At 38.5% G+C, this 21,710-nt stretch overlaps 1 protein-coding gene across 1 annotated transcript in view; it reads right to left on the reverse strand.

Moving 5' to 3' along the window:
* Positions 1–894: 894 nt before the first annotated feature.
* Positions 895–21,710, reverse strand: part of LGR4 (leucine rich repeat containing G protein-coupled receptor 4) — a 121,629-nt gene continuing 100,813 nt past the window's right edge. Inside the window, exons 8-18 of the mRNA XM_051966151.1 lie at positions 20,222–20,293; positions 19,956–20,027; positions 19,579–19,647; positions 17,286–17,357; positions 14,801–14,866; positions 12,780–12,851; positions 10,894–10,965; positions 10,416–10,541; positions 8,353–8,474; positions 7,976–8,053; positions 895–3,988 (exon numbers count right to left, since the gene is read on the reverse strand). Of these exons, the coding sequence (XP_051822111.1) occupies positions 2,712–3,988; positions 7,976–8,053; positions 8,353–8,474; positions 10,416–10,541; positions 10,894–10,965; positions 12,780–12,851; positions 14,801–14,866; positions 17,286–17,357; positions 19,579–19,647; positions 19,956–20,027; positions 20,222–20,293 (2,098 nt within the window). The 3' untranslated portion in view covers positions 895–2,711. The remainder of the gene's footprint in view (positions 3,989–7,975; positions 8,054–8,352; positions 8,475–10,415; positions 10,542–10,893; positions 10,966–12,779; positions 12,852–14,800; positions 14,867–17,285; positions 17,358–19,578; positions 19,648–19,955; positions 20,028–20,221; positions 20,294–21,710) is intronic.

Genomic DNA, 21,710 nt, shown 5'->3' on the forward strand with positions numbered 1-21,710 from the left:
AGCTTTAAGATATAAAAAATATTTTCCATATGTTATCTCATTTAATTGTCACAAGAACCCTAAGAAGTAGGAGCTACCATTTTTGCCATTTTATAAATAAACTTGGGTTGAGAAAAGCGAATCCCTCATTGTCCAAAGTCATACAGCTGGTAAGGGTCTGGGTCAGACTTCTAACTTAAGTTTTCCTCATATAGAGATTGCCTACCTCTATAAAACTTATTTTGAAAAAGAAAGTTTTGAGTCAATGGACTGTATATCTGCCTCACAAAACCCAGCCTAGTAGTTTGGAGAGTTTTGTCATCAGAAGGCTGGCTTCCATTTGGCCAATTTCTTTGTCCACAGCAACTCATGAGACCTTGTAGGTAAAGAGTGTCTGAAGCCATTCAATATACAGGAGGTATTCACACAGGTGAAGTGACGCAGCTTTTGAAGCAATGAAGTGTCTACTTTTCTCATTTTTCTTTCTCTTCTTTTCCCTTTCTTCCTTCCTCCTTTCCTTCCTTCCTTCTTCACTTCCTCCTTCTTTCTTTCTTTAAAGAGACCCATCTGTATCCAAAGAGAACTATGGAGACTAAATGTGAATCAAAGCATAGTATTTTCACTTTTGTTGTTTTTTGTTTACTTGGGGCTTTTTTTTTTTTTTTCAACTTTTGATCTGACGTTTCTTGCACAGCACGGCAAATATGGAAATATGTTTAGAATTGCACATATTCAACCTATATTGGATTGCTTACTCTTTTGGGGGGGAGGGAGGAAGAAAAGTGTGGAACACAAGGTTTTGGTAAGGTGAATGCTAAAATGCTAAATGTTTTTAAAAAAGAAAAAATAAGTTTTGAGGAAAATGTTTTGAATATATCCAAGCTTTAAAGAAATGCAAAACATTTCAACAAGACATTCTTTACTCATGTAATATTTAATATTTAGGAGATGTGTAAATATACAAACAGCAATTTTTAAAACTTGTGAATGGTTGTCCTTACACAATGATAGCAACCAGTAAATAAATCCCTCCCATATTTTTTGTACAAACTACATGATTTGATATACAAAGATTCTGTTTTTGTTTTTGTTTTTTTATTACATTGACAATGTACAACCAAGATTATTTACAATGCAAAAAAAAAAAAAAAAAAAAAAAAAGGATAGAAACCACAATTTAACATTCTGCTACTGGCAGCCACTATTGCTTAGGAGGTAGCTTTAATTAACAAAATGAACTGAAGCCACATTTCCCATCATATGTTCTATCAAATAATTTACATACAAAGATAAAAATTCATCATATGCACAGTATGTACAGTTTAAACTTTAAAACTGCAATCTAGCTTAAATTTTTTTTTCATATTTCCAGAATAACTGGTAATGGCAGTGGGTTGGCTACTGATTTAGCCTATTGTTCAAAACACATATTGGACAGCTGTGATTGGTTATGAGACTTCACAAGGTTTTGAACTACAGGCCCACTGACTAAAACTTGGTGATTTGGGGTGTTTTTTTTTTTTTTTAAAAAACAAAAGCCTTTTTGAACCTCAGTGATACCTTTACTTTACTTTATCTGACTAGATCTTCCCAGTACCTAAGTACTCTCTGTTTACAAATTAGACACACTTTTGCGAACTATAAGAATACTAAGAAAAATAATGCAGGTTCCTGATAGCACCTTAGGTATTGGGAGAACTCAGTACACTGGGAACTATCTGTTTAAGTACTTCAAATCATAATTAGTCTTGAGTTTCTTCCAATTAAATCTATTCATTCCCCCAAGTCTACTTTGATTTCAGTATAAATCAACATATAAACAGAAACCATGCCATGCAAATTGAAAAATATGTGTAAGGCCCATATGTTATAATGATGTTATAAGAGTTTTGTCTTGGAAAAACAGATGGATCTTCTGGCACAGTTTTGGTACCAAAAAAAAAAAAAATTCTATTTCACTCATTTTAAACCAATTAATTCTATTAAACTTTAGTCCTTTAAGTTGATCTTGTAGAAGGAGCTGAACTATTTCAAAATATGAAGGAAAAAATTTCATTAAAACCATTTTTAATAAAAGAAAATAACTATTCAAATTCCACCATAATCTGACAGCTGTTAATATTTTAAATTTAGTAGCCTTTACAAAACTGGGGGTTCATCAATTCTTGAAACAAAATCTTATTCTCCTAAATCCAATATTGAAACATAAACCCAAGTTTTGATGCCCACACCCCCCTCACAGTTACATCTGGGAGACATTCCCTTATTGGCTCTGCACAACAGTGTCCTGAGATTAATGCTGAAAATGCCATACAAAAGTAGCAAAGAAATTTCCCCCCCTGTAGGAAGTCACATTTTAAACTAATTCTCTAATATTAACAGCTGTTCTTTACCTTGTGCTTAACAGGGAAGTGGTGATGAAGTTTGATTCTTGCAAATCAGATGAAGCAAAATACAATTGGGGTGCCTTAAAAAGTTTTTCCATATAAAAGGAGGGACAGTCCTTGGAACGGGATCTTGGCTGCTTACAGTTCAGGCCCCTGTTCTTTAAAAAGGTACAGTATGAGAAAATAGCCTGCCACCTTTCTTTTTATTAATGACCCCAGGCAGGAACAGAAGTGCTTTCCCAATGAAATGTCACAAGAGCCGACGCTTACTCGAGAAAAATCGTACTTTTACTTTGTAAAAGGGGGCGGGGGACGGGTGACCAAAGAATAACTTACTGACAGTCGTCAGTCTTTCACTCGGGGGATGTTGTAAGCGTAGCGGACCAGAGGGAAGCCCCTGCTCTGGTAGAAGCAGGCCCGCCCACAGGCCTGCACTTGATCCGAGCTGTCCGAGACAAACGAGTCTTCCTCGTCCGCGTAATCCGAGTGGGCGGACTGGGTCCCGCAGTCAGACCAGTAGCCATCGGGCCGCTGGCAGGGCGCCACGGCCAGCGCAGGGCAGCTGTGGGACTTAATCAAGTGTTTGCAGGCCACGGGCTTTGTGAGGAGGAAGGACTCGCAGCAGTCGCACACGGTCAGGTTCCCCTGCAGGTGGGAGTACATGCCGCAGTCGTAGTAGAAGTCCTGGGCCACGCAGCCGGCCTGGCTGCTGACGGCCACGGCCACAGGCCCGTTCCTCCTGGCCATGTGCCGCCGCAGCGACTTCCAGTCTTCCTTAAATCGGGGGTTGAAGAAAACGTACAGGACCGGATTCAGGCAGGCGGGCAACGGGAAAAAGATCAAAGTGACCGACTTCATGATCTCTGGGCTGACGGAGATGGCGGTGATCAGGGGCGCAAATGAGAAAAACGCCACGGGGCAAAAAAAGATGCAGTTGGTGAAGATGAGCCAGGCCACGTGCTTGATCATGCTGGCCTGAGAGTGCTCCGAGAGGTCCTCCTTCTCCAGGTTGCAGTAAAGTTTGGTGTAGATAATGGCCATCAGGAGGAAGGCCAATGAGTTCAGGAGCACGAGGGTGACGGTGAAGCCCAAGGACGCTGTTTCGCCAGTGGGGAAGGGCAAGCAGAGGGGAGACGCGGAATATTCCCCTCGGTGGAAGAGGGGCAAGCAGCCGGCCACCGCGGCACACACAAACGCCAAGACAGCGGCCGCCTGGAACTGTCGCAGGTGGTTGCTCTTCCCATTTTTCAGGATCTGCTTGGCGGATAAGCTTCGCTCTACAGCCGCGAGCATCAATAAAAATATGGCGCTTTCTGACGAAAACACCGCAAGGAAGCCGGCAACTTTACAGCCATTGCCAGTCTCCCACCAGATCCCAAACTCAGCAAATCTGCCCCAAGAGACGGCATCCAGGAAAGTTAAAATGCCAGTATAGACTCCCGTGAGTAAGTTAGACACAGAAATCAGGCCTATGAACAGCTTGGAGGAAGGCCACGGAGCACGGGCTGCAAATGTCGTGACAAGGACGAGCAGATTGAAAAACAATGCAACCAAAAAAATAAACCACACGGTGAGACGAATCATCCAGCTCCCCAGGAGATATTCACAGGGCTTAAAAGCACCTAAAAAGGAAAATAAAAGGCAGTTTTTAAAAATGAAGGTGTTTCAGGTACCATACTTCATGAAGCCTAATGATCATTTTTCTGCTTCTAGAACCCAGGTGATCTAGCAAATTAACTTTAATTTGAAAATATCAGATGGTTTCTAAGAACAATTTAATTTAGAAATAATCTAAATTACTTTGAGTTTCTGCTAAGTTTTATTTAAAAGAACTGCTAAGGTCATCAATGATGTTTAAAGTTTCATTATACTTATCTATAATATAATTATGTCCTTCAAAGTGTTTTCAGAAGGATCTATATGTAGAAAAACACTTAGAGCAGTTCTGTTTTGTTTTATTTTTGGTGGTTGGAAAGAAACTAAAGAGCTATCCATCTATTAGGGATAAATTAAAGTACATTAATATAATGGAATAAAAACTATGTCTTAAGAAGGGATATACAATGGTTTTAGAGAAACCTGGGAGGTCTTTTATGGACTGACTTGCACCAGAAATGAAATGAACAGAACCAGAAATACAATAAATACACTAAAAATCCTGTAAAATCAAACAACTCTGAAATTAAAATTCTGATATCTGCATGATCAACCATGATTCCAGGACCAATGATGAAGCACGTTCCCTTCTGCTCCTGGCGGAATATGAGCAGGAGCAGAATACATTTTTGAACACTGAAAAGTGGAAATGTGTTTTGCTTGACTATGTATATATGTTAGAAGGGTTTTCTCTTTCTTCTCGAATGGTTGAGGGAGTGAGGGAGGAGAGATAGAAGGTTATAGACAAGATAGGGGGTGAAAAGGAAAAAAAAAAAGAGAAGAAAAAGAAATATCTGGGAAAGAACAGAAGGGAGGCCAGAAAGAAGGTCAGCTCTGAAAGCCATGCACTTAAAAAGAAAAAGAGGACAGAAATAATTGAGATCCTACAGCAGCTTCATATATCCTTCTCTCTTTTTTTGATGAGGCAATTGGGGTTAAGGTTAATTGAAGTCACACAGCTAGTAAAGTGTTAAGTGTCTGAGGCTGGATTAGAACTCAGGTCCTCTTGACTCCAGGGTCAGTGCTCTACCCACTGCATCATCTAACTGCTCCCACCTTTCTCTTTTCCCATTCTACCCTGTATAGGAAAAGGCTCATTCTCCTTGGGTTTTAAGTTAGAAAAAAGATTAGTTTGTTTGCTTTTTAAGGACTTTCACATCCATTATTTCATTTAAGGCTCACAACTTCCTAAGACAGTAATTCTCACTTTCTCCTCCCTGGTAGGGAAATAGACCTAAGACAGTTAAATAACTTGGTCGAGATCCCAGAGCAATCTCCCCACTATAATGGGGTGCCACTCAAGAGTTTGCGGAATGCAAGAATGTGCTCAATTCTGCCTCTTTTTGCATTAATACACTTGTCCAAGAGCCCTAATTAATTATGGCACACTGTAGTCGCTTAAAAAGCAAGCAAGCAAACTCCACATTGGGACTATCCAACAGAAAACACTGAGCTTCAGGTTCGCCCTGAGACACGTTCTGAAGTGTTCTCTTTCCACATATGAACCGTTAGGAAGCCTGCCTTGCTAAGTGCCATAAGCAGTCCAGACTCCCACTCTGAAAAGCTCCCTTCATAGAAACAACTGAAGCTCGAGGCCACAGCTCCATAGGCCATCAACCATTCCACATTAAAGCACTGGAACTCTTCAACTCTATCCTTATTCCCAACCGACAGGAAAAATAAATTTTCAGCTAAAATGAGGAAATTTATTCCATAGATCAACAAATAAAATAACTGCCGAGCTTATGGTGACTGTAAATGTAAGAGCTCTGTGGGCTGCTTCTTGTAGACTTTGGCGAGGACTAATTCACAAAGTGAAAATACGTTACGTAAATTTGCAGGACGCTTTGTATTCTCATTCATTCAACAGATATTCGTGGGGCCCAATGCCGGGTGCCACAAAGAATACAGAGACGTATGGTGTGGACAAGCAGGGGAATGATCAGGAAGATGACAGGAGACGTGGTATGAGCATGGGGTAAGTCAATTTTATGAACTTTTTTTTTATAGTTGAGGAAATTGGAAATAATCTCTGTTTATGTTACACCCTATAAAGCCACAGCCTCACAGGGGAAGAGGAAAGGACACTCACAGCTACAGCCCAGACCACCCTCTAAGAGGGGGAACCTCAGCCAAGTGACTGACCAGCCACCGGTGGGTGGAAGGGGGCAGAGGAAAAGGGCTTCCCCAGGCAGCCTGAAGGCATTCTGCCTGTCAGCCCTTTCTGGGATGGGGGAGAAATGCCTCACTCTCCCAGCACAGAAGGGAGTCATTAAACCAACAGAAACTCCAGGGATGCAAGTCAGTCAAACTCTTGCTTATCCGGGGGCTATTGCTTCCATCCTCCAGCAGTTAGTGAAATGAGGTTCTCCCTCCATTTCCAAAATCAAACTTCAGAGTGTGTCTCAAGAGTTCAGTGGTGAGCACAGCTCTGTTTCCAGATCTGAAGGTGGTTCTTCTCCCCACTGCCCTGGGGGTCCCAATGACTCAGAAAAAAAGCCCTACCTAAAAGTCAGTGGTTTGTGATTCTCTGTACTGAACTCAAGGCCTCGGGCTACACTACTATACCATCAAACAGATCTAGCATATATCAAACACATTCTATCAGATACATTTTATTTCATCTTTTCTTTTAAAGTAAAATTTCAAATTACTTTTCACTTGCGGCCCTTCCTCTCTAGGAATCAAAGTTTGACATTAACATATGTGCTTATAGCTTACTTCCTTCCTCTATTTTTTTAATCAGTGAATAACAGAGGAGGGGGGAAATTTTCTTTTTGGTTTGGTTTTTTTTTTTTTTAAAATGAGAACATTTAAAATCCAGCAACTGTGTCACCTTAGAATCCAGGAATTCTAAGTCAGTCAATCAACCACCATTTATTAAGGAATTGGTTATTATATGTCAAGTACTATGCTAGGGATACAGAAAACTCCATAAAAACTCCAATTCCACATCCTCAAGGAGGACATTCTAACAGAGAATTCAAGAATCTGGGACTTGAAGTGACAGGCTTTGTCTCCCCCAGAATGGAAGTTTCTTAAGGATAGAGTCAGAGTTGTATCTAGCACTGGCAAGTCATGGGCAATTTTATAAATGCTTATTGATTGACCAAGGAGACCAGAATTCAGATCCCAACTTACTAGATGGTTATTCTCATTTTTCCTCAAAAGCTTCAATTTCTTCTTTTTATAAAATGTGAAAATTAATATTTACACTTGCTGCCTTCAAAGGAAAGCTTATGAAAGAAGGCAACTTGTAAACTGTAAAAATTTCAGAGAAATGTGAGCTATTAAGCAAAGTGTCTGAAAAGTCTGATGGCATTGTTAAGCATTACTAGGCAGCCAGGTGGCTTAATGAATAAAGTGCCAGGCGTGGAGCCAGGAGAACTTGAGTTCAAATCTACCTTCCAATGTTTACTAGCTGGTGAGACCTGGGCTAAGCCAATGAATTTCAGTCCCTCTCAATTTCCTCAATTAAAAAATAAGGATAATAATAGCACCTACCTTGAAAGGTCACTATGAGGACCAAATGAGAGAATATTTATAAAAAAGATTAGGCATAGGGTCTAGAATACAGTAAGCCTTTAATAAATGTTTGCGGATTTACTGACTTAGAACTCCAAGACTTTTGGGTGACACAGCTGCTGAATTCTAGGAATTTTTAAATGTTCTTGTTAAAAACAACAACAACAACAACAACAACAACAAAAACCAAAACACTCTTTCTTTCTAGTCTGATATACTGGCAACATTGATTTTTTTCCCCGTTTTCAATAGACAGAGAAGTTTCTAAGTGCTTAATAAATTCTTGGAACACCCTGAATTGCTCCATCCAGTCTCTCTCCTGCTGACTGCAAGGAGGGATCCTTGTTTCAGAACTCCCAGAAGGTTTGAAGGAGATATACCTAGCACTTTGAAATAAAACCAACAATCAGCAAAACTGCCAATCCTACCTGTTGCAGGAGTACAGTGGATAATTGTCTGGCTGTGTTCTTCTTTCTCAGTTCTACTTGTGAGATCTGCGGGATCAGCTATATCAGAGAATATAACTTATAATCACATTTCTGACCAAGGTGAATAATCATAAAAATATATGCTCATATGTGACAATCCAAAGTTTTCTTAAATAAGAATTCACATTAAATCCCACTGAGAGTCCTACCCCTGCTTTAGGATTCATCTTTTTGCATTACTATTTTTTGTATTCATCTATATATTAGCACAAATACAACAATATTAACACAAATAAAAAGTCATCTTTCATTTGCCAATGACAGTAAAAGAAACAGCTGCTCCCTTAGGTTTTCCTCAAGTTTTAAAACGCACTTGCCTTTTTCCTGATTGGAGGAAACACTGTGGTCTGGGAGGCCTGCATCATCTGAGTTTGAATTTGGGTAAGAATCACAGCCCCAAAACGCACAGCACTGGTAAGCATACGGCACAGATAAAGACCTAAAGCAAAATCAAACAAGAGCTTTTGAAATCTATGTTAAACCAGTAACATTCTCTAGGGGTGTGTGGGTGTGTGTAAAAAGTATTCATGCTTCCATTAATGTCATCCTGATTGCCTCATACTGCTTGGAGGCAACTCTTAAGTTCTCAAAAACTGTCCCCACAGAGCACAAACACTGGTAGACGGACTACAGCAAGCTAGAAAAACTTCAAGTATGAGCCTGGGAACAGACTGTAGGCCTGCTGTCCAAGGACCAGCCTGGTTAAGTCTACACAAGCTCATCACCATAATTTTTTAGGTCCCATCCAATTTTTTGAAGATTAAGTCGTTGTAGGTTTTGCAAAGGTGAATGTTAAAAGCTATCTTTGCATGTATTTCAAAAATAAAAAGCTATTATCAAAATTTTTAATAATAGATTAAGTCGTAAAGGGGCTGGAATTTCAGTGGAAAGAGTAAGCTCCTGTCCTGGATTCCTTCCTTGTCTCCTTTGCCTGAAGAGATGCCTTCTCCCCCACCCCCAGAAGATCTCGCTGTCCCTGTAGTCTTCTCCTCTCAGCAGCAAGTTCCTTCCAGAAGCTCCATTTGGAGTTAGGAACCAGGCCAGCCACTTCTCTCCCTACTCATCTTCTGACTCTACATTTTCCTCCCATGCTGCCTCATGGGTACCTTCTCCTAACCTCCTCCTCATCCCCATCCTTCAGCTCCCTTTTACGTGATAATATCCCTCATTAAAACGGGGAGATAAACTTCTTAAAGCCAAGAATTGTCTTTCTTTTTGGCTCGCCTTTGTATTCCCAGCAAGGGCCCAGTGAATGACCCGCAGAAATCCTTGATAACAAATAATTCATTTGCTGATAAATTTACAGAGACTTGAGCCCCAAGATACAGCAGTCAGGAAAAAGAGGAGCACTTAGCTTTCTGTGAAGTATGCTCCTGTAAAATGGGGTATAAACCAAAGTTTCTATTTAAAGTCCTATTTAAAACACGTTAAAGGGAGATCAGAGAGGCATCAGGGCATAAGGAAGCTGGATCAGACCCAGGGGATTGCCTCAGGTCAACCTCTGGCATCTGAGCACGTAAATCATTGTATGGCTAGGCTTCATCCTGATGACTTCTCAGAAATCCTATACCCCTAAATCATGGATCTGTGAGTCAAAGAACTAGGGCTGATATCCTAGCTTTGGACCTGGGTCTAAATTCTGACTTTTCCCACTCCTGTCTAACCTAGGTGGGCTCAGGAAAGTCACTCTCTAGAACTTAGGTTGGTGTGAATTAGATCAAGTCAGGCATTATTTCTGAAGCCCTTTGTCAACCTTCAAGCACTCCATATGGGCCAGCCGTGAGGATGATGATGATGATGTCTATACTTACAATTCTATGGGTATTATTGTTTTTTTTTTTTTTTTATAAATAATCCACACAATCTTGCTTGTCTTTGATTCAAATCCGAATTTCTCCATTGCATCAGTCTAAGCCGACCTAGCTAAGGCATCATTCTCTTTATCCACTGTGGGGATCTCCTATCCCATTGTTTCCTAACAAGGAGAAAAGGGACCAGACAAACCTGTCCTGGAGATGATGCTCATGGGCATGACTTCTAGTCCTGGAAAATGGGGCCAAATAATTGCTTTATGTACCCAGAAGGAGAATAAGTTAATGCTCAGAACAAAGTCTGGATTTCATTTTCTCTCTCTACCAGGATGCTACTTAATTCAGAGCAGATAAAACCTGGAGTCAGAAGGCCCAAAATCAAATCTTGATTCAGCTACTTTCTAGTTGTGGGATCCTCCAGTTGAGGCACTTTTTCTGTGCCTTAGATTCCTCATTCAAATTTGAATTTGAAGGCCTCCCTGGGCCATTCCATCTTTATATCTATGATCTCCTGCTCCTTAATAAAGAAAAATGGTAGGGAGTGGATGAAGTGGGGAAGAGAAAAATACCTGAGATTCACAAAATCCTTTGCTGCCAATGCTTCTTTCAGATGAAAGTTGCCTGTCAGTTTTAGCTGATTTAACCCATTCAATCCTTCTGTTGGAAATGAAGTCAGTTCATTGAAACTGATATCTCTAAAAAAAAATTAAACCTTAGATTAATATAGTATAATGTTAGTCACACAAAGACATTTTACAAGTAGATAATGTAGGATTAAAATGTAGGATAAAATATTAGTAGCTTAAACTAGAACATCCAATTCTACAACAAATAAACATCTACCAAGCCAACTGTTTTCTCAAAAACAATTATTGTATAGTATTGTCAAAATCAGAACCAAAATAGCTTGCTCATTTGGGAGGCATGCCAAGCACAGAGAGTAAAGAAAAGGGGAAATATTCTGACAAAGCCCCATAGGGGTGACACCAGAGTCCCAGATTTTAATGTATTACAGTATATTATAACTGTATAAAATTGCCTACTTACAGGTTAGTGATTGACCCAAGCTTAATAAATGCTCCATTGTGAACTTCCTGGATCAGGTTTCTACTTAGATCTCTGTAATTATAAGAATAGTGTGTTAATCTTCTCACATAAAAACCCTCAAAGTATCAGTCCCTTGTCCTGCTTTAGAGACTGAGTCAGTCATATAACAGCCCTGATAAGAAGAGTTTTTCTTCTATTCTTTTTAAACATTTTTCAAGATTCTGTTAAACACGCCCTTTGTACCAGTCTCTCTCCCTCAGAACCATGTTTAAACAGTGCAGACTTTAGTTGACCCATTTTAGAACAGTTGAGAATATTCTGAACCTTATCATGCTGGAACTAGTTCAAAAATATAAATGATATAACCTTTGGTACTATTACCTAGGTGAAGGAAAGCCTGGCTCATAACAAGGCTGAGAATATTAATAGGTTTTATAATATTTACTTGCTCAAAGGTCAGTGATAAGGCTTTGAGAGAGGACAATCAATACATCTATATTGATATACATGCAAACAATAGCATTCCAGGAGGGATTCAGATATGCTTTTTCCAAGCAGGAAATAAAGAATCATATCTCTAAATCATTCTTTTATATACAGAAACTGGATGCCACAGAATTCATAAGTCATAGAACTGATGATCACTATTCGCTGAAAATTTGGACTTGCTAAAATTTTTAACTACTGTGACAACAGAGTTCCTTCCTTATTTCATCCACTAATGAAATAGGAAAATTCCTCATGTTCAATACTAAAATGTGGAGGAACAAGAGCATTTCTGCTGTTACTATTCAGTGTTATGAAAGCAACAGCAGCCAAATCAGGCCCCTTTCTTGTTTTTTCTGCCTCGATCAGCAGGCTTGCCAACCAGAGGTACAGACCTGACAGGCCAGGGCAGAAGACTGATTCAACGACCCCTCACTATCATTTCTAAAATGTTTCTTGTAGAAACATATCTTATTAATAACGAGAGTCCACATGACTTAGATTAGAAACAATATTATGTTTTGCTTCTTAGAATACTTTTCAGGGAAGCTATCTGTTTTAAATTTCATGATAGACCTTTAAAATGATTTAGTTTCTATTCAATTCCAACACAGCATTTACACTGCAAGGATATGAAGACAAAATTAATAATGATTCTTACTCTGAAAAGACTTAAATTCTTTCTGGAATATTTGAAAGTTATAGATGTCAACAATGCACCATAATTTGGAGAAATCTGAGCTCTAAGTGGAATGATTAAAAAAATAAATTCCCATAGAAGCTGGCATATGAATTGGACCTTGAAGGAAGTGAGAGGTTGGTAGAAAGGATAAGAGTTGTAAGGGGTACACAGACAGCTGTGAGAACTTTTGCAAAGCAAGAGATGGAATGCTGAGCATAGGGAAAAATCACCTTGGTTTTAAAATATTTATCTGAATGACAAAAGTCTGTCTTGTGAACATTTCTGTTCATGACAGCACTGGGTTCATATTCCAGCTGCACATCACACTAACTCACTTTTAGCGATCTAAACAGTACAAATTACTCCCTAGTAAAACTCTGGGGATTGTTTATACAGAAGCTCTCCCAACCAAGATTGTTTTTAAAGTTACACTTTGCTGAATTCGCACGTGCTAATAAAATTATACAATTGTTGAAAAGCATTTGACCACAAGAGAAGCTGAAAAAATATACACATTCTTTACATTTAATAGGTAATGTTAGAAACCGAGTGAATTATTTCTAAAATCTCATAATTTTAAGTCTGAGCTAAAATATACACATAGAATGGAATGCAATGTCTATAAATAGCATTCATCTGACAATATAAATTCCTCTTAATTAGTATATAAATTCACAGGCTCATAAAGATTGGCTTTAATAAGAATACAGAGACTTACAGAATACGCAGGGAAGTAAGTCCTTGGAAGGTGCTTTCTTTAATTTCATGGATCTGATTATGCTGTAATGAACTGAAATATTGGGGAAAGAAAAATAATTTTTCATTTCTAAAGTTAAATTTAGTAAGTTTGGAAAACTGATTAGCACATGAAACTACTGAAGCTGCTCTTCTGGAATGCAGTGGCAGTCTTCCCACGGCATCATGGAAAAACCATCGGACCAAATTACTCCTCAAGACCCCTGGACTCTAAAATGGAACCACCTCATTAAGCAAGCTGTGTGATCTTGGCCAATTACCGAATTTCCCCTCTCTGGGGTTCATGGTTTGAACGAAGAGAGTGGATCAGACATCTGTCAATTCTACAAATCTCTACAAATGACTCCCCACATCCCAACATTCAATGATGTCTAACCACAAAAGGGAAGCATAGAAGCCAATTAGAAACCACATAGACTAATTCACTCTAATCAAACCCCATCATCTCAAGCCATATGCATCAAGCAAGTCTGGAAGTAATAGGCATTGGGTGAAATTGTTTTTAAAAAATCCTGAACTGAGAGTCTGAGGATCTGGATTCAAGATACTTAAGCTTTCAGGGTCTCAGTTTCCTCATCTGCAAAATGAGAATATAGGACACAATGATTTCTAAGGTCCTTTTCAGCTTTCATCTCTAATTCTATGATCTGGGTTTAAGAACCTCAGTTCCTTCCAAACCATGAGCTTTGGGCAAATCATGTAATTTATCTAGGCCTGAGTTTCCTTCTCTACAAAACAAATGGGTTGTACTGGAAGATTGTTACAATCTATTCAGACCAAAATCTAAGATCTCACAGAAATTCCAAGACAGATGCATCCATTTACATTAAAGGAGGAATGTAGCAATAATTTCAGTCTCTAACCTGCATCACTAGCATGTTCCATTTTACAAAGTCTTTTCAAAACAGGACATGTGTAATGTTATGGATTTATCACCCTAGATTTAGAGTGGAAGGAATTTAGAGCTAGAAGTTATTAGTCTAATTTACCCATTTTACAGATGAGAAAAGTAAGATCCACAGAGCTTTACCATTGCCCTAGATTCCAGTCAGTAAGTGGTAGAGCTTCAAGGGGAGAATACTAATAAGAATGATAGTTGGCTTTTATATAACACTTTAAAGGTGTACAAAGCTTTTTATTTATATTGTTGATTTTGTTTTGATTGGATCTTCACAATAACCACGGAAAGCAGGCACTCTTACGATCCCCATTTTACAGATGGGAAGACTCACCCAGGGTCACACAGCTTGGTCTACTCTGATTCCTAGTCTAGTCTCCATCTAATTGTACCAATGTCAGGAACAGAAAAGTTATCGCTTTTTTGTTAAGAATTGGGTCCAATTTCTCTTTTCTTTTTTGTTGGGCAATTGGGGTTAAGTGACTTGCCCAGGGTCACACAGCCAGAAAGTGTTAAGTGTTTGAGGCCAGATTTGAACTCAGTCCTCCAGGCTCCAGGACTAATGCTCTAACCACTGCGCCAACCAGCTGCCCCTTGGGTCCAATTTCTAAACTATGTAGCTCTCCATTTCCTGACAAACACAGTAGGTGAAAAACTAAGTATATGACATGACGATATCAATACACAAGGAACAGAGGGCTCCTTTTCTGTGCTTTGGATTTGAATATGAACTTCTCATGATGCAGGAAAAAGAACCCTGGGCTTCTGAATGTGGGCCCCAGTTCTACCACTCACTATTTCCTGGGTGACAGCCCATCATCTCTGCTTACCCTCCTTGACTTAAGAGACGTGGAGAGTGCTCTTTTGGCCCCTAGAGAACTATCTGGATGAAGACTTACAAACATGATGGCCCTTTCTCAACCATTTCTTCTTCAAATGAATTCAGTAAGTATTTATAAAGCTCCTACTATGTGAAAATGGAAGAAATTCTACTTGGAACCACATCACATATGGTGTATACAACCAAGCAATACAGAAGTGAAAGTCATCATTATTAGAAGAAATAAACACAAACATTAACTTACATTTCCTCTAAAGCACTGCAACCATTGAAACTCGGAAGTTCTTGTATATTGTTGTAAGACAAGTCCCTGAAGACAGAAAAGAATTGACTGGTTTAGAGTCTCATTCAAAGCACTGTTAAAGAGAGCATTTACAGAAAAGGCTTCCAAGCAAGCGTGCTGCACATGAAAAATAAAGATCTTTCCAAGACTTGAGATGGCATAGGCGCTCACAGAAGGCTTATTAACATTCTTCCCCTCTAAACATTTGCAAAAAACTTCTAAAATGAAAATGCTAAGCATATGTATTTCTATACATATATATCTTTAAAATGTGTTATATAAACATACATTACACCAAATATGAAAATAGTTATAACTATACACATGCTATATACCTTCAAGTATGCATATATTTAACATTTGTAAAACATTTTAATATGAAAAAAAACAAACCTCCAAGGCTTTAAATTGTCTGATTTTTCAGCATATGGTCAGATATCAATATCACCCACTGTAATCCATCTCAATACAATCGCTGTATCAAGTCCATAAAAACAGTGTCACAACCCTTAGATGGGTGACTACTTCTTCCATTAACAAGGCCTTCTAATAATGGCTAAGCTGTCTGCTCAATCAATCAATATTTATTAAGCGCCTCAGAGAAAGGTCAAAAATAACTGTTCCTGCTCTCAAGGAGCTCACTGTCTAATGGGGAAGACAATATGAAACAACTATGTTCAAATGAATTACTGACAGGAAAAAATGAAGATCCTAAACAGAGGGCAGGCACTAGAATTAGCAGGGACCCAGAAAGGCTTCCTTGTGGGAAGTGGGGCTTTATGTGGACCTTGAAGGAAGCCACGGAATGAAGGTGAAGTAGGAAAGGGGTGTGTGTGTGTGTGTGTGTGTGTGTGTGTGTGTGTGTGTAACTGGCGTCCCTAGCACAGGTTTTCTTGGTGACATCTGACTTATTTGTGCTGACTATTCTAACATGCCCAAATATTTAATTCATCCTTACACCAAGAAAGATTTCCCAAAAGGCAGCTCTGTTTATCAGTACAAGTAAGTGTGGGAGCTGGGCAGCAAGGCAAAGAGCAAATGGGCAGGATGAGCAAGGGGGAATGGCCACAAAGCTCGATTTCTTTTTTTCAGAAAATCCCAGATTCTCAATCCAGTCCACGTCATCCTTATCTGGGTAGCCCTTGAGAAGTGACTTGAGACTGTTTCAGTGTAGAGACCCTTTGAGTTCCCAGAACACTTTAGGATAACTCTAAGTCAGGTCAGACACAGACTTTGGGTTACATCAAAGTAGAATGTGCTCTGACCCTGTTCTCAGCTCTTTCCTCTGAGATCACTCAGAACACAGCTGATTTTTCTGCCACATGACAGCCCTTCAAAAACCCACAAACGGATCACCTTCCCAATGGGTCTTCTCTTCCTACAGCCTAACAATCCCCAGTTGCTTCAACCAGCCATCTAAGACAGAATCTCACACAGTATTCCATCCCTCAGCTGTACCTCCACGCTTCATGCTTCAGCTTGCCCACATCCTATCTCAGGTAAGATCTCTTGGGTACCTCGTTATGTTGAAGCTGTCTCCCTCATTAAAATGGGAGCTCCTTGAGGGCAGAGAGTATTTTTGCCTCCTGTATCTCCAACACAGTATGTGACTGAGAGGAAGAACTGAGTAAATGCTTGCTGATGGACTTTCTAAAATGTGGTGCCCAGAACAATAGGATATTTAGATTAATCAGAATAGAGTACATCTATTTATTTGTAATTAATGTAATTAGTGTAATTAATAACCACTCCAAAAAGCCATTTTTTTTGGCTGAACCTAGGATTTCAATACTGAGGAATTTCCAGACGTAAAAACTCCCTCTATGCAGATGAGCAATTTTCTGCAACTTATACAGAGTTGCCTGGAAAAGGGCCTTGCTCAAAGTTGCCCAGGATGTGCCTGAGTTAGGATCAGAAGTTATCCATGTTACTGCTCTAATGGGATACTGGGACTTCATTAATAGAGGCCTGATATCTAAAACAAGGGAAATGACAGACTGCTATATTTTTCTCTCATCAAATTAATTTGTATGTCCTGTTTGTTCAAGGTACCATATTTTAGTGTTTCTATGGATAGTGGACACCTTGTTTTGGACACCATGTCTCTCTTAATGCAGTCTAGGATCTTCACTGGCTCTCTAGGCTGCCAGTGCCCTGTTGTCTCACACTGAGTTATATGTCCATAAAACCCCCTAAGAGCTATTCATTTGAAGTCAATTCTCCAACATATTTCAAAATCCAAATACAAGCTATTTTTACATCATGCTCCAAATCGGATTAACCCTCCCTCTGCCCATCTCCATTGGCAGAACCAATCAAGAAACAATTCCACTTTAAAATGACCCTTCATTAACTCAGAAAGCCCACTGCAAGATAATCCAAATTCTTGGTCTTTTTTCAAATGTGCAATGACAACAAAGTTAAGAATAGAAGACTTCAAACTTACAAAGTCTTAAGCTTCTTTCGATCCTGGCACAAATTATCGGGTATACTGCTTATCTTGGTGCCTGTCAAGGTTCTGTGGAGGGGAAAAAAAAAAGCTCAAACAACTGAAAGAGATCAACAGAATTTCACTCTTATATAACAAAGTAAATATTCCAGTCTTTGCATATAGACCCTGTCAATCTCAGTGCCTAAAAGTCAGATGCTGAGCAAGATGAATGAACTCTTCTCTTTAGGCTTCCAAATCTACTGCCAAACCAATTCATTAATGTATGTAAAGCATGCCATTAACAATGTCAAGAGAAAAAGTCCCTCTTCAATCCAGGCACTTAAGAAAAGTTCACCCATCACCTTAGACCACTCCCTCCTTCCTCCCTAGATCTGTTTTGATACTCAGTGATCCACACAGCAGGCTCAACATTTTGGAATCCTCTTTGCCTCCTTCAACCCCCTGATTGGCCCTTCTTTGCAAAGTTCCCATGTCATGGAATTAGATATTTTGAGCTGGAATTAGTTAATGAGTCACAATTCAAAGCCTTACTTTACAGATGAAAAAATTCAAGAACAAAAAGGTGGAATAAATATTTAGTCCATCACATGGTCAAGAAGTAGAAGAAACAGGATTAAGATTTGAAGGTAGGTTCTTTAATTCTAGATCCAATGATAATTTCCACCACACCATGCTCTCTTCTCAGATCTGTCCATTCTGTTTTTTTTTTTTTTTAAATCCCATCTGGCTCCTCCTTCCCATTACCACGACTACCATTTTCATTTATGCCCTTTTCATTTCATAGGATTACATATTTAGAACTGAAAGACACGGAGGTCAAGTTCAACTCCCTCATTTTACAGATGAAGAAACTTTTGCTTTGAAAAACTAAGTGACTTGCCTAGGATCACACAGTAAGCATCTTCCTGACTAAATAAGAGACAGAGGACAGTAGTAAGAAGAGAAAGATCTGAATCCTATGATAGGAACAATTTCCATGAACAGTTAGGAGAGAAAAAGAGACAAGTTCTAGGTCTAAATATGTCATGAGAGGATTTCGGCGAACTGGGACTTGGAATGGAAACAATGGGAATGGGAAAAAATATGGAAAGGCAGAGAATGGGGGAAACAAGGACAGGAGTGCATTCCTGACTGAGGGAACCTTACACAAATGAGTATGGAAAGTAGGAAAAATAGTGATTAAATTAGTCTGCTTCAAGAGAAAGGATTTTTGAAAAAGTCTAGTAGGAATGTTGGAGCCATGTTGTAGAAGGCCTTACAAACACCAGGCTGAGAAATATGGGCTTGTAAAGGGGAATCACTCACATCTTCCTAGCAACTGTGACACAAATGAAAGCTTTTGAAAGATTAATTTGATAGCTGTGAAACAGATGGATCAGAGAAGGGAGAGGTATTGTGGAATGCCAGAGTTGGGCCTCAGATACCAGCAGGTCCAAAGCTGTATGTGAACATCAGTCTCCTAAACCACACTCCCAATAATGATCTTCCATTCTGTATTTGAAAGACTCTCAAGTGATGACGAATTCCCTGAACAGCCTGTTCCATTTTGAGCCAATCTGAATTATTAGAAAGTTTCTTGTTATACTGAGTTGAAATCTGCCTCTCAACCAAAATCACCCAAAGCTCCTAGCTGTGTCTCCTGAGGCCATGCAAAATAAATCTAATCCTTCTTCCACAACAGCTCTTCCAATACCTGAAACCAGAAATCCTCTCCCTTTCCTCTCAAGTCTTCTCTGGACTGAAGATGGTTGATTGTCTCAAATATTTCGTCTGCAGCCATATCCAGACTTGGATCAAATCGGTCATTTTCTTTTGGACATATTCAGGCTTGTTGCCATTTTAAATAAAATTTGATGTGCAGAACTGAACATAATCTCTTCGATGTGGTAACAACCACAAGCAGAATATAGCAAAACTATTGCCTCCCTTGGTCTAAATATGGTATTTCTTCTAATATAGCCTGGGACAACTCTAGAGATCTAGCTCCTGTCACAATGTTAACTCACATTGAGCTTATAACTCAATAAAACCCTCATTTCTTCTTATTTTTTTTTAAAAAGAATCATTGTCTAGTCAAGCCTCCCCCATCTTACAGTTTTGAAGTTGCTTTCTAACCTACACATTAGGTAGAAACTATAGTGGAACCTCTTTTCCTATGAGTGCACTGAAAAATGTTTTTATATGATCAATGACAACTTGCAATCTGTTTCTATTCTTATTTTTATGATGCCCAACCCCTTTCCCACAATTATCCATGTACCCTCAATTTAAAAAGAGTCATACTTACAAACTCTCTAAATTGATGGTTCCAGTCAGGTTTGGAAATCCTTGTACCATGCCTGCACCCCGAATGACTCTTTAAAAAAAAAAAAAAGGAAAAAAGGAAGCTGAGAATTATAAAAGAAATTCTCATAGAAGATAATATTTTATATTTGAACTTTGTAATCTATTTTATTCTCATCCTAGGTAAAATTATAGAATTATCTCTGACTTAAAAACAAAATCAGCCTCAAATCCCTCCAACTAAACCTGGAATGTTGATAACTTGGCTGAAAATGTTCATATAAACAAGTTAGTACAATCCTATTCCAAGCATCACAGACAAAAGGAAACAGTATGACTAACAAAAACACACAATCAAAATCTTGATTAATGACTACTTACAAAGAATGTAGCTCTGACAGATTGTGAAAGGCCGAGTTCCCCACATAAGATAAAGGGTTGTCATTTAAATGGCTGCAAAATTATGAAAAGGTAAATTTTCCATATGTTCATAAAATCATTCAGCATTAAATCTGTCTGCATATAGATGCCAAATACCCAAAAGACTTATCTGATATTTTCCCTCTCTGTCCAGATGTCTGGCATGATTGAGGTAGCTTAGCATAATTTTACATTAAAAATAAAAAAAAGCTTTTCAAAGTACTTACATGGTTTTTAAGAGTGGATTTCCACCAAATGCTCCATTAGGGATTACTGAAATGTAATTACTACGAAATCCCCTAAAGAAAAAGAGAAACTATATTAAAATTCACATTCTATTATGAAGTTATCTTCGCTACTATATTTTAAGTATTTAAAATACTTTAACTATATTCTGTAATATAATTAAAAGTATAAAAGTTTATTTAATTCAGTATGAAACAAAAATAGCAAATAAAAAAACAAACTCCAAAAAAGAGGAAGAAAAGAACATTTTAAATTTTATCACATCTTCTGAAGATTACTAACCCACTAAGAGATACTGTGCCTAACTGCAAAGCCACAGTTTAACCTAGAAGAAAGTAACTCTCTGCCTTTATGCCTATGTACATATATGTATATATGTATATGTACATACTGCTCTTTGATCCTAGGTTGAACTATGGCCTTGGAGTAAAAATATTCTTTGCCATCTCTTAGAATTTTTAATCTTCCTTCAAAGCTTAACTCAGGTGCTGCTTTCTATAGAAAGCCTTCTTTGAACAACCTGCCATCCTCTCTCTGCAAATATATATACACACAGAGAGATATGTATATGAATGTACACATACAAATATAGTATACACACTCACACATACATACATTTATAGTATATACACAGATATATAGTCACATATAGTATACAATCATATAAATATATAGACACACACACCCCTACTGATAAAGTATATATTCTCATATATATACATATACACATGTAGTATATACACAGATAAAGTATATATACTTATGTGTATGTATAATATATGCATACAGATATATTCTCACATATAGTATATATACAATCAGATATAACAGCACATATACACACATATAGTATATACAGATATATACTCAAATATTATACACACACACCCCAAATACAGAAAATATACATTTAGTGAATTTATACACACACATACAGACGGTGATGAAATTATATACAAATGTATTTGTTCAAGAGAAGAAGAAAAGTTACTAAATGAAGGTCTCTGTCATGGAACCTGCTCCAAGCCTCAATGGGCACTGCCCTCTCTGAGTACTTATTAGATTCAAAAGACATTAGGTACCTACTATGTGTAGGTCACTCACTGTGGCTGCTTTATTTATGTCTTTATTCATAACTACTTCTATTTTTAGGATTCTGTTTTATGGTGTTCATAGTAATCATAGTGGACAAGTACAGCAACTATCAAAATCCCCGGGGGGCCCATCACAACGTCTGGCCCACAGGAGTAGAAGAGTTTTCAGAAGCCGTCTAGACCAACCCTTCTTATTGGAAAGATCAGAAAACTAGGGTCTCAGAAGGTAAAGTGGTAAAGACATAGTAAGTACCTAATAAATGCTTCCTCAATTGGACAATGACACAGTTCATTTAGCACAATTAAATAACTGACACCTCAGATTCACTCCCATTATCTTTCAAACAGGCTGAGAGCAGGGTGGGGGTGATGGAAG

The sequence above is a fragment of the Antechinus flavipes genome, chromosome 6 (assembly GCF_016432865.1).
Source record: "Antechinus flavipes isolate AdamAnt ecotype Samford, QLD, Australia chromosome 6, AdamAnt_v2, whole genome shotgun sequence".
NCBI lineage: Eukaryota > Metazoa > Chordata > Mammalia > Dasyuromorphia > Dasyuridae > Antechinus > Antechinus flavipes.